The sequence below is a fragment of the Strix aluco genome, chromosome 21 (genome assembly GCF_031877795.1).
Source record: "Strix aluco isolate bStrAlu1 chromosome 21, bStrAlu1.hap1, whole genome shotgun sequence".
In the NCBI taxonomy this organism is placed as follows: Eukaryota; Metazoa; Chordata; class Aves; order Strigiformes; family Strigidae; genus Strix; species Strix aluco.
Window position 1 is genome coordinate 3,070,601 of NC_133951.1, and position 12,390 is coordinate 3,082,990.

Genomic DNA, 12,390 nt, shown 5'->3' on the forward strand with positions numbered 1-12,390 from the left:
CAAATCCCTGGGGCTCTGGAGAGCAGAGATGGGGGATTTGGGGGGGGGGGGGGAGGGGATGCTGGGGGGATGCTGGGGGATGCTGGGGGATGCTGGGGAGGGATGCTGGGGGGGATGCTGGGGGGGGATGCTGGGGTGGGATACTGGGGTGATGCTGGGAGGATGGTGGGGGATACTGGGGAGATGCTGGGGGGGATGCTGGGGGGCAGATGCTGGGGGGATGCTGGAGGGATGCTGAGGTCATGTCAAGGGATGCTAAGGGATGGCAGGTGATGCTGGGGCACGCCAGAGGGATGCTGGGGGATGCGGGGGGGGATGCGGGGGCCATGCCAAGGGATGCCGGGGGGATGCCAAGGGATGCCGGGGGGATGCCCGGGGCCAGGCCCGCTCCAAGGCCCCCCCCTGCCCGGCAGAGCCCGCCGGGGCGGGCGGCCCCGGACTACATTTCCCATCGCCGCCGCGGCCGGGGGCGGTGCGGGGCGGTGCGGCGCGGAGCGGGGGGCGCGGAGCGCGGCGGGGCCCGCGCAGGCGGAGGCGCGGAGCCGCGCAGGGGGCGGCGGGCCCGCTCGGCTCGGCCCGGCTCGGCTCGGCCCGGCCTGGCTGTGCGCCGGGCGAGGATGCGGGAGGGGCGGCCCGCGGCCCCCCGCTGCCCGCCCGCGCTGCCCGCGCTGCCCGCGTAAGGGGCGCCCGCGCCGCCGCCACCATGAAGAAGCAATTCAACCGCATGCGCCAGCTCGCCAACCAGACCGTGGGCAGGTAGGGATGCGGCGGGCCCTGCCCGCGCCCTGCCCGCTCCACCGCCCCGAGTCCGCACCCTGCCTGCCCCACCGCCCCGATCCAGAACCCTGCCTGCGTCCTGCCCGCTCCCTACCTGCCCCCCTGCCAGCTCCCTGCCCGCTCCCTGCCTGCCCCACTGCCCCCATCCCACACTCTGCCTGCACCCTGCCTGCCCCACAGCCCCAATCCCACGCTCTACCCGTGTCCTGCCTGCACCACTGCCTCTGCATCCTGCCCCCTCCCTGCCTGCCCTGCTGCCCCTGCCCCCTGCCAGCTCCCTGCCTGCCCCACTGCCCCCATCCCACACTCTGCCTGCATCCTGCCAGTTCCCTGCCTGCCCTGCAGCCCCGATCCTGCACCCCACTTGTGTCCTGCCTGCCCCACTGCCACTCCACAGTGCCCACTCCCCCCCCACCTGCCCCACTGCCCCTGCTCCCTGCCTGCCCCCTTGCCTGAGCCCTGGTTGCCCCACTGCCCCTAATCCCACACCTTGCCTGCTCCCCTGCCTGCTCCCTGCTCCCCTGCCTGCCCCACTGCCCCTGCCCATCCCCTCCCCGCCTACTTGCCTGCTTCCTGCCAGCCCCACTGCTCCTGCTCCCTTCCTGTACCCTGCCTGCTCCCTGCCCTCTTCCTGTTGCCCCTGTTCCTGCCCACACTCTGCCCACCCTACTGCCCCTGCTCCCCAGCTTTCAACCTGCCTGCCCCACTGTCCCTGCCCCCAGCCCTCAACCTTCCTGCTGGCTGCGTGCTCCCTGCCTGCACCCTGACCACCCCTCTGCTTACACTGTGCCCCACAGCCTGCTCCCTGCCTGCTCCCTGCCTGCCCCAGTGCCTGCACCCTACCTGCCCCACTGCCCCAGTGCTCATTCCCTGCCTCCACCCCTGCCTGCAGCCCCTGCCTGCACCCTGCCTGCCTGTTAACCCCTGCTTGTCCCCCTGCATGCACCCTGCCCCGCTGCCCCCCTTGCCCCAGCCCTGCACCCTTTAGCCACTACTTCCCTGCCTGCCCCTGCCCTCACTCTGCCTGCCCCACTGTCCCTGTCCATTCTCCGTGTCCCAGGGCTGGGCCGTAGGGACACCCGCTGTCCCAGGCACCCCTGCCCTGATGCTGTGGGGTGTCCCACTGGCCTGCTTCCCCCCTGCACCCATGGGTGGCCCCGGCTGGCAGGGAGGCAGGGGGGTGCATCGGGGTGCCGTGCCCACGGGGATGCCCGTGTGTGCCAATGCCCGGCTGGGCCCAGGGTTCGGTGGTGGCTGTTGTGTAATTCCCGGAGATTTTGCAGCTGGGCCGGGGAGGGGGGGGGATTTATTTATTTTTTCCTTCTCAGCGCGGTGCTGGGGCACCAGCACGGCTGGGGCGTGGGGCTCAGCACCCCCTCCCGGAGCTGAGGGCTTGGACTTCAGCTGGCATACCCCGCATCCCCCCTCACTGTGTCCCCCGTGGCGATGGGGGACACCCCACCGGCTCTGGGCCCTCGGAGGTGGCCGGTGGTGACAGCTCCTGCCTTGGCCGCGGTGCTGCCGCACGGCCCCGGCGTACGGGCACGGGGCTGGGCTGGCAGCAGGGCCCCATCCTGCGGCGGCGGTGCGGGAGCGCGGGGCAAGAATGCGGTGTGAGGCCGCGGTCTGGGAGCGTGGCACGGGAATCTGGTGTGGGAACGTGGTACAGGAGCACGGTGCGGGAACACGGGCTGGGAGCAAGCGGTGCAGGAAGAGCGTGCGGCGGTGCGGGAGCATGGCGGCAGGACCGTGGCGCAAGAACATGGTGCGGGAACGTGCTCTGGGAGCGTGGTACCAGAATCTGGTGTGGGAGCACGGCGCGGGAATCCGGTAGAGGTGCGAGGTGTGGGAACATGGTGCAGGAGCGCGCGGCAAGAGCATAACGTGGGAAGGTGGTGCAGGAAGAGCACGGGAAGGCGGCGTGGGAGCACGGAGCAGGAGCGCAGTCCGGGGATGCGGTGTGGGGACATGGGACAGGGAACGTGGGACAGGGAACGTGGTACAGGAGCGCGGGACAGGGAACGTGGGACAGGGAACGCGGTGCGGGAGCGCTGGGAGACCAGCGCTTGCCTGCCTTGGGGAAGCGGCAGGAAGAGGCTGTTTTGGGGACAGAGTGTGTGATTTTCTCCTCGCATCTTGTGCCGGGCCGGGTTTGCTCTCCGGAGGCACCGAGGAGGTTTGACACGTCTCCCACCCACGGCTGGGGGGCTGCAGGGGAAGGGGTGTCCCCAGGTCCCACCACCACCGTGTGGGAGACGTGAGCCGGGCACCGCACCCACGCCTGGCTTCAAAATGGTGCCGCTGGCAGGGCGAGCATCCTTCTTCCCGCATCCCCCGGGAGCGCGAGGCCGTGCCGGGCTCCCCGCAGCACCCGACTGGTGGGGTTTGGAGACACTAAACCCCTAATCCTCTTAGGGGCTCGCTGCCACGCCGGCTCGTGACGGGCAGCTGGCGGGCTCCATCGGTACCCCGGCACGTCTGCTGCCTGCAGAGCTGCCTGCACTGCCAGGCTCTTTAGGCTGGGTTTAACTGGGGGGTGCGTGGCCCCCTCTTTGCTCAGCGCTGGGATGGGGTGGCTGGAGCCTCTGCAGCGCTCAGCGGGAGCTCGGGGACCATCCTCTTCCTCGGCCCAGCTCTGTTGGTCCCCGTCTCAAGTGCGGGCTGATGTTTTATCCCTCTTGCCCGCTGCTGAGCCCTGAGCAGCCCTCTCCAGCCAGCTGAAAACAGGGAATAATAGATGGGAATAGGGAATAATAGATGGAAATAGGGAATAATAGATGGGAATAGGGAATGATAAAAGGAAATGAGGAATAATTAATGGAAATGAGGAATAATAAATGGCAATAAGGAATAATAAGTGGAAATAAGGAATAATAAGTGGAAATAAGGAATAATAATAGAAACCTGGTGTTTTCTCTCCCCTGGGAGAGGCTTGCCAGGGTACATGCACCGTAACCCTCCGGGGTCTGAGGGGTGTCCCCTCCTGCTCGTCACCAAACCCCGGTGGTCACCATCACCCTGCAGTGCCAGCCCCCCGCATCCAGGGCTGGGGACCACCGGGCCAGATGCTGCCCTGGGGCTGGGGTCTGCGCTGCACGTGGAAGTTGTCCCTCGGCGGGGAGATGGGGTGTGTTGGGGACAGTTTGCATGTGGCGGTGGCAGCGGTGGCACCCAGCTGGCGTCACTCCTCCCAGCAGCACCTGGCCCAGAAGATCCAGCTGCTGCGGGGGTGGCTGCGCTCCCCCCAACAACACAGGGGGCTGGGCCGGGGCTGCGTCCCAGAGGACTGGGGACAACCCCATCTGTGGGTCTGCCAGGAGCTGCCAGAAGTACCCCAGCAGGGGACAGGCAGGAGACAGGTAGGAGCAGCCCACTGTCCCTGTGAGGTGGCCGCAGCTGGCACTTGTGCAGGGGAAGTGTGTGTGGCCAACTGCAGCCAAGGGACGGGGCTCCCCTGCATGGGGGGAGGGCTGGGCTGGGTCAGGGTCAGGGTTAATGTTAGGAACAGGGTCAAGGTTAGGGTCAGGATCGGGGTCAGGGTTAGGGTTAAGGTTAGGGTGAGAGTCAGGGTTAGGGTCAGGAGCAGGAGCGGTGGCAGGGTTAGTCAGGGTTAAGGTTAGTGTCAAGGTCAGGATTAGCGTTAGGGTCAAGGTTAGGATCAGGATAAGGATCAGAATCAGGGTTAGGAATGAGGTAAGGGTCAGAGTCAGGGTTAGGGGCAGGATCAGGGTCAGGGTCCTGTGAGGGTGCTGAGCACATTTCCTTACCTTTCCAAATCCGGCCTCCAGCTCTGTCTCCCGGGCGCTGCCGCGTTCCCTTGCTGCTCCACGCGGGACACTGGGGGCGAGCGGGGGCTCCCGGGCCCCCTGGGGACAGCAGCAGCACCCGCCGGCACTGGGGTGCCCAGTCTGGGAGTGTGACGGGGCCACCCGGAGCAGACCATGCTCCTGAGCGCGTTTATTTTATTTTATTTTATTTATTCATTTTATTGAGGTCATTTCTCTAGATAGAAGGAACTGGGGATGCTCATCCCCGCCCAGACCTGCACTTGGTACCCGACCTTTGGGAGAATTACTGTGCCCAGTCTGTAAGGGGCCATAATATTTATCTCCATGGGGTGGAAAAAGGGAAGAGAAATCAGTAAGTGGCTGTAAAACATTTTGAAGATGGTCTCTGCAAAACCCTTTTATTTTTTATTTTTATTCATTTACCCTTTCCATCGGTGGCCAAGCCGGCAAGAGCTCTCACCCTCGCCTTGAGGTCACAGGATGATGGGCCCGAGCGTGCCACAGCACTCGCTCCGGGGGCTGAAACAGCCCTGTGAATTTTCCAGAATTGGCTCAATATATGTTTTTTTTTTCATCGGGAATAAAGCAGGCGCTTGCAGCCGCGTGCGGAATGGCGCGGCGGCGTTCCCGAACGGCACGGCAGGTGATGGGGGGACACCGGGGAGGATGGTGTCAGCTTAGGGGGGTTGGATTTTTCCTCCTGGTCTTTTCTGAGCATCCCAAGATGTATCCCCCATCCCAGGGGACAGCGGTGGCGTTTTGGGCTGGACATCGCTTTGGTGGCTCTCAGGGCAGATGCTTTTCCAAGCACCAGGACGTCTGCATGTAAATATAAAGCCTTTAAACACTGAGGGTTTATTCTCTGTGCAGCAAGAATATTCTGCATGAAATAAGGACGTTTTATTCTGCTTGTACAAAATAAGGACAGAGGAATAAAAGCACCACCTGGGATTTTTCCGATGGGATTTGCGGGGAAGAACAACACGCTTTAAATAGCTGGGTTCCATGTCTGCATTTTGGGGTGCCAGTGGCTCGCCATCAGCAGACACCCCCCCCCCCCCGGGCTTTTTGGCTTTGCCGAGTGACGCCGCGCCCCTCGGATGGTGCCGGCAGCATCCCCGCAGCCCTGGGGATATTTTTATCCTTCTCGCAAGGCGGCAGCGCTGACAAACTGAAATATTCATGGAGCGGGCTGAAGGTTTCATCCCCGCGGCCAGCAGCCTCAGGGCCCTGCGCTTTGCAGGGGCTTCTCCATGATTCTCAAATCAGGACCCAAGCGTGGTCAGGATGCGACCCCAGAGGTTCCTCTGCCGGGGATGAGCCAGGAGCAAGGAGCAAAGGTCCCCGTGCACCCCGTGCTGAAGGGATGCCGACACAGAGAGCTCACAGCTGGGAGAGGGGCAGGAAATGAGGAAAAGAGGCTTTTCTGCCTTTAAAATCTGTCCCCCATTTTGCTTTGATTCCTTTGGTTTTCCCAGCAGTGGGCAGAAGGATGGAGGAAAGCTGGACCAGCCTTCCCCGCTCATTTCATCCCGCTTTTCCAGCTTGGCTTAGCTGAAGGCTGTCAAGCTGCTGGGGGTTAAGCCCTGGCACCGTGCCTGCGGGGTGGGCATCGCTGCCCTTAGCCACAGGTTTGGGACACGGGGACCATCACTGCGGGTCACCTGGCGGGGCAGGATGAGCCCGGGATGCGCTGGAGGAGGCACTGGTGGGGCCGTCTCACCGTGTCTGGCTGGATATTGTGCCTCAGAGTCGTCTCCCTGGGGGATTTGAGCAGCGATTTGAGGATATAAATATTTGATGTTTCGCTTCTCGCCTGCTAAAAAGGCACCGGGAAAAATCCGCAGCTCCGTTTGGCCTTGGCCGGATGCTGGTGACAAGCCGTCGGGCTGCGTGTCCCCGGGGATGCAGTGGTGAGGAGAGCTCAGACGGCAGCAGGAGCTGGGGACGGGGCGGTCCTTGGGCCAGCGGCCAGCCTGGACCACGATGCCCAGCACCTCCAGGGGTTGCCTGGATGAGACCCAAGGGGCTTTCTCCTCCCTCCAGCACAAGCGATGGATGCTCAGCACCTTATCCAAGTTGCGTGGTTGAACCTCACCTTGCCAACCTCACCTCTGAGCTGGGGGGGCTCGGGCACCTTGAATTTTCTGGTGGGTGCCAGCCCCCAGGCATGTGCTGCGGCACCAGAGGGAGATGCGGGCAGCACCGGGATGGAGCCGGGCACCGTCCCCGAGGCCACATGGGATGGCAGGGCAGACCCATCCGTGGGAGTTATCGCTGCCGGCATGGGATGGCCTTGGCTGGGTTTTCGTGCCTCCCTCTGCCTGCGCTCGGCCACGAGGCTGTTTTTAAGCTGGAGCAAACAGAAATCAGGGGAACTGGCTGGCATCGGTAATTAAACAGTGATGAAATATTTACAGGCATACTGTAGCGAGGGGGTGGCCAGGGATGGGGTGAAAGGGCTGTTTTGGCAGGAGGTGTGAGCAAGGGGGTCCTTGGGGCATCGTGGACACGCTCTGCCTCCGGAGATGCATCCTGGCTCCTGCCTGTCCCCGCGTGAGGCGCTGCCCGCCAGCCGGGCGTGATGGTTTTCCCGTTCAGAGAGAGAGTGCTGCGAAATCCCCGTCCTGCTTTGAGTTTTGCTGGCTCGGGGTCAAATCCAAGGCTGGGGGCTCCTTGTTTTGGGTGCATCAGAGGGGGACGGTGGCGGGGACATGGGGCGGGTCCAGCCAGATGGAGATGTCTGGCATCAGGAGATGCTCCAGGGAAGCACCAGCTTTGCTGTAGCTCCCCAGGTCAAGGCACTGGAAACTCATGTAGTATTTATTTGGAAATCAACTTAATTGGCGTGATTGGTGTTGATTTCTGCTGGCAGCAATTAGTTTTTGCAGAAGTGAACGCCTGACCAAATCGTAGCTGCATTCCCCTCTTGTTTGCTTTTAACTCTCCATATTAATTGTCCCTTTTCTCCCAGCTGTTTGCAGGGACGCGGGTGTCTGGGTGCTGACTGAGGCTGAGGATTGCCTGGATTTGTGCTGAGAAAAACAGCTCTGGGTGAAAATCTGGAGGGGAAGGGGAGGAGTGGGCTTTTATTTGCCTAAAGGAAAGATGAAAGCAAGCGTTGAAAGCTGCTGCCTCTCCAAGGATTGCTCCCGCAGGATGTGTGTAACTCGCAAGGCATGAAGTTTTGGGGGATTAGGGACCAGCCAGGGAAACTGGGGGGGTCCCTGCACCCCGATTTGGGTGCTGTTGTTTGCTGAGGCCACCTTGCATGAGCAGAAATCAACAGCAATCAAGCAAAACCCACTGTCTCCAGTTCCCTGGGAGAGGTCGTGTCCCAGCACGGGAGCCCTGGCTGCATCTGCCTTGTGAGACATGAGGATGGAAATACCCACATAAAAATTAACCTGTGAAAAGAATTTCCCAAAGCTGATACTGGCTTAAACTGTTTTTTTCTGGTGCCACCAGTTGCCTGCTCTGATGGTTGGGCCATGGGATGCTCCAGCCACCGGGCAGCCCCTTCCCAGGGCTCTGCTGCACGTGTCAGACCCTTGAGCGTCGTTAGTGGGTCCGGGGTTATGGGGTGAGCACAGATGGGCCCTGAACCCTGCCAGGGCGTGAGGAAGAGGAGGTGACTGGGGAGGGACACAGATTTGTACTGGCAGGAGCTCGGCTGCCTCCTGAGCACGGCTGGAGCAGCACGGGCAGGGAGCAGGTCCCAGGGTCCCCATCACTGCTACAGCAGAGGCTGAGCCCTACCTCTCTGACTGCTTGTACAGGGGCACCAACGGGGCAAGGAGGGGGGCTGGGGGTGCTGGGGTGGATTAGGGGTGCTGGGGAGGAACTGTGGGTGCCAAGAGGGTCTGGGGGATGCTGGGGATGGACGGGGAGATGCTGGGAGGGGCTGGGGAATGGCAGAAGGGGCTGGAGGATGCTGGGGATGGACTGGGGGGATGTTGGGGATGGACTGGGGCATGTGAGGAAGGGCTGGGGGGTGCTGGGGAACTGAAGGGTGCTGGGAATGGACTGGGGTCATGCTGGGGATGGACTGGGGCATGTCAGAAACGGCTGGGGGATTCCTTGGATGGGAGCAAGATGCCAGGCTGGAGCAGGGAGAGCATCTCTGCTGGAGCCAGACACACTTTCCAGCGTTGGTCACATCCAAACTGGTTCCTCTTGGTGCTGTTAATGGATTTCTGTAGGGCTGCGGTTTTCAAAACACCTTTGTGTTTTGGGGTCCAGAGTCCCACATGGTCTGAACTAAGCGCTTGAGAGCAAGGCAGGAGCTGGGGCTCCTGACTCGTGGGGGAACCGGTGAGCGGTTCTCCCCGGGGATGGGAAGCCAAGGCCAGAGGGGAGGCCCGGGGACCCACACCCGTCCTTGAGTGGGATGCTGATTGGAGCATGGTGTGGGGAGGGAGAAGAAAGGTCTGTTGAAAAGGAAGGGCTGGGCAGAAATGCTCAGGGCTGAGCCTGCTGAAGATGCTTTGCCAAGGTCCTCAGAGAGATGCTGCCATCCCGCCCCCAGAAAAGGCAGCGGGACAGTTTTTCCATCCCCTCTGGGTGCCCTGGGGAAATCCCTGAGTACCAGGATCTCCTTGAGCATCTCTGAGTGCTGGCAAGGGCTCAGCACCCAAAAAATACCCCCCCAGGCAGGAGGGAGCCCGGGGCGCGCAGGAAGGTCTCCAGCACAGACAGGCAGGACGTGTGCCTGCAGTTTGCTGCCGAGCATCGGCTGTGGCAGGTTCGCAGGATGGCTCATAAAACCATATAAGCTCCTGTAAAACCGTATTAACTTTAGGCTGAGACTTTAGAAACATAACAGATATAATGGGATTTTTCCCAGTGGCATTAGCAGCGCGGAGCTGTAATGCAATTGCAATGTCAGTGGAGTGGGATGATGTTATTTTTTAGTCTTTACATGTAAAATGGCCACGTGGAGCGGCTTGGGCTGGGCTTTCTGTGGGTTTGGAGTTGGTTCTCGCTGCCCTGGATATTATTTGCAGGTTCTGGAGTGCTGCCGGCAGGAGCAAGTACAGAGACAAGGGGAATTACTTGTATATTTTTGGTGCATTCTGGAATATTAATAAGGAGCTTCAGGCGGGGTGACAGGACGTCAGAGCCGTGTTGTCAGCAGGACTGTGCGTATGTGCAGGAGCAGGATCTGTCCCTCTTGCAGCTGCTGAACTGCATTCGATGGAGCTGCAGCCGGTTGCTGCCCCTGCGCGGGGCCGGGCTCTCCTGCCGTGGCTGCTGGTGGCATCACCCATAGGGTCCAGGTGCCCCGAGACAGGAGACTTATCTCCTACTTTGGCTTCGCAAAATCGCCCCGTGGTGGCTTCTGGGGCCCCGTTCTGCCAGACGAGGCGCGGGAGCAGCTCTGGATGCCGGTGCTGGGCGCTGGCAGGACGTGGTACCCGGCTCCCACCGCCGCAGCCCTGCCACGTGTGTGTGCCACCACCGGTGGCTGCAGCGTGTCTCTGAGGCCACGCAGAGACCCCCATCCCCATCGCAAGCTGGAGGGGAGGAGAAAACACCCCAGCTCGATGCCAAAACCAGGCGGGAAAACCCATGCTCCCGCGGCGTGCCCATCGCTCTGCCGCAGCCCTGGCCAGCTGTGTCGAGCGGCTCCAACAGCCTCTTTGCTTATTCCTATCCATAAAACGCTGCAGCTTTTTTTCCCCTCCCTTTCTAAAGCCAAATTAATCGCTGGCAGGCTCCCCAACCTGCTTAAGCATCCTGGGAAGTGGCAGGGCTGGCACGGGTGTCTGTGCCGGCACTGTGGCTGGAGGATGCTCTCTGTTAAAGCCACTGAGGTTTCTCACGCTGAGGATATACAGAACAAGGCCAGATTTTTGTTACCCTGTTCGAAATGTCGTTTTCTGCTTCCTGAATGCACATCAAAGTGCAGCACGTGTTGGTTTGTCGCTGCTGGAAGAGAGACCTGCCAGCATGGGACTGTGGGGTGCACAAAATCCTCCAGCAGCACAGCTGGAAGAGGAGAAAACGCACTAAAAACGTCACTTTTTGTGGAGCGTTTTCCCAGTGGTGCAAGGACAGGCAGGACTTCTTTCTCCCCGGCCTTTTTTTGAAGATCGGAAATGATTTCTGGGGTGCTGTGCGAGCGGCAGGGGTGTGCACTGGTGGTGCCTGCACGTGGGTGCGTGATGCTCGCCCGCATCCCTGCCACCTCCTTCTCCTTTGGGATGCTAAATATAGCCTGAGCGGGTGCGGGGAAGTGGGGACGGTGGATATTTGCTGCTTTCTTCCCTGTTTGTGCTAATTCTGCGGCGTTTCCAACCCTGTCCATAAATTACATTGAAGGTGATTTGCAGAAGAGGGGGAGAACGTGAGCAGCCCTTGCTCCCAGGCAGCCAGCGCATCGCTTGTGTTTCATACAGAAGATACTATTATGCATTCATTTAAATCTCCTCTTTAAAAAAAATTAAATAATTTGGGTTTTTTTTTCTTTTTTTCAAACCAACTTAAATTGGACACTGGGACAGCTTTCATACACAAACCAGATTTAATGCAGTTAATTTACATTTTTTAAGCCTTTGGATGTGGTGTATTTGCAGATGAGCCCGTAGGCCAAGCCCTGCCCTGACAGGCGCTGCTGCCGTGCCAGGCTCGGTCTTTGAACCTTCCTCTGCTGGTGCTTATTCCTTATTTCCACTTTTTCAATACTTCACACTGTCTCTCAAAGCTGCGAAACCAGCTTGGATAGCAGAAAGCAACCAGGGCTCAGGCAATAAAGGTGTTTTCTTAAGAAGGATGAGAGCGCCAAGCTTTTGTTGTTTGTTAACAAACCTTCAGGGACTAATTGGCTAAATCACAATGTTGCCTAAATGCATCTTGACAGAGGTCATTTTTCAAAGAAAGATGATGCACTAAAGTTGTAAAGAACTCTTAAGAAAATGAATAAATGATCCAGAGTGTGATCATTCAAATAAGCCTGAGCAGATCTGGTGAGGAGCGGCTGTGGGGGGTCGCGGGCAGGGATGCTGCGGGTCCGTGCGTGGCCAAGGAGGGTCTTGCAGCGGGGTTGTGTCTCTTTGTGCACCCCCAGCACTCCTCGTTAGCAAAGACAGCGGAAGACACGAGCTCTGGAGCGGTAAATCCAGCTCCGACGTGCAGCGGGGAGGGTCACAGCGAAGCCCCGGGCAGCAGCTGCCACCGCAGATACAGTTGGCTGCGTCGGACCGAAGAGGCTCAGTCGTGCGGACGGGTTGTGTCCTTGGAATCGCGGCGCTGAGGGTGTGCCAGAGCCCCGCACGGCCCAGGGAGCTGCCTTTGTGCGTAGACACACCGCCTCCCTGCACAGCCCTGCCTGCATCCGCCTGGGAATCTAGCATCCCTGTTTTGCTGGGGATAATGGAAAAATAAGGGGGAGATCAGGAGAGGACCCTAAATTGATGCGGGACATGGCACTCTTACAGTGAGCCGTGAAGATACTCCATCCTTTGCTTATTTAGGAGATGAGGTGATGGCAGGTGGGACCAGAGAGCCTTAAATCACTGGCTGCATCCCAATGGAAAAGCACGTTCAGCCGTGCCCGGTACCACAGGGTGCAGCCGCGTGTGCCAGACCCTTCGCCAACGCTTTATGTTCTTTCTTGTCTTGCAGGGCTGAGAAGACGGAGGTTTTGAGCGAAGATCTCCTGCAGGTGAGGTCCTCTGCAGCTGGTCTGACCCACACCCAGTGTGCCCATGGGTGCCCAGGCACGCACCCGTGGGTGCTGGATGCGGCAGCAGCTCCGCGCCGGTCGGTGCCACGGTGCCCTGCAGCGATGAGACGATGAGACGGGCTGGAAGGAGGAGGAGGG

At 60.4% G+C, this 12,390-nt stretch overlaps 1 protein-coding gene across 3 annotated transcripts in view; it reads left to right on the top strand.

The window, feature by feature from the left end:
* The first annotated feature begins 589 nt into the window (after positions 1-589).
* The window catches only part of ARHGAP44 (Rho GTPase activating protein 44), a 31,591-nt gene continuing 19,790 nt past the window's right edge, over positions 590-12,390 (top strand). Inside the window, exons 1-2 of one of the 3 annotated variants that reach the window (XM_074847525.1) lie at positions 590-756; positions 12,192-12,231. In XM_074847525.1, the coding sequence (XP_074703626.1) occupies positions 704-756; positions 12,192-12,231 (93 nt within the window). In that variant the 5' untranslated portion in view covers positions 590-703. Of the gene's footprint in view, positions 757-5,914; positions 6,957-12,191; positions 12,232-12,390 lie in introns of those variants that run through there. The other 2 variants (XM_074847524.1, XM_074847523.1) reach the window with 2 other exon arrangements.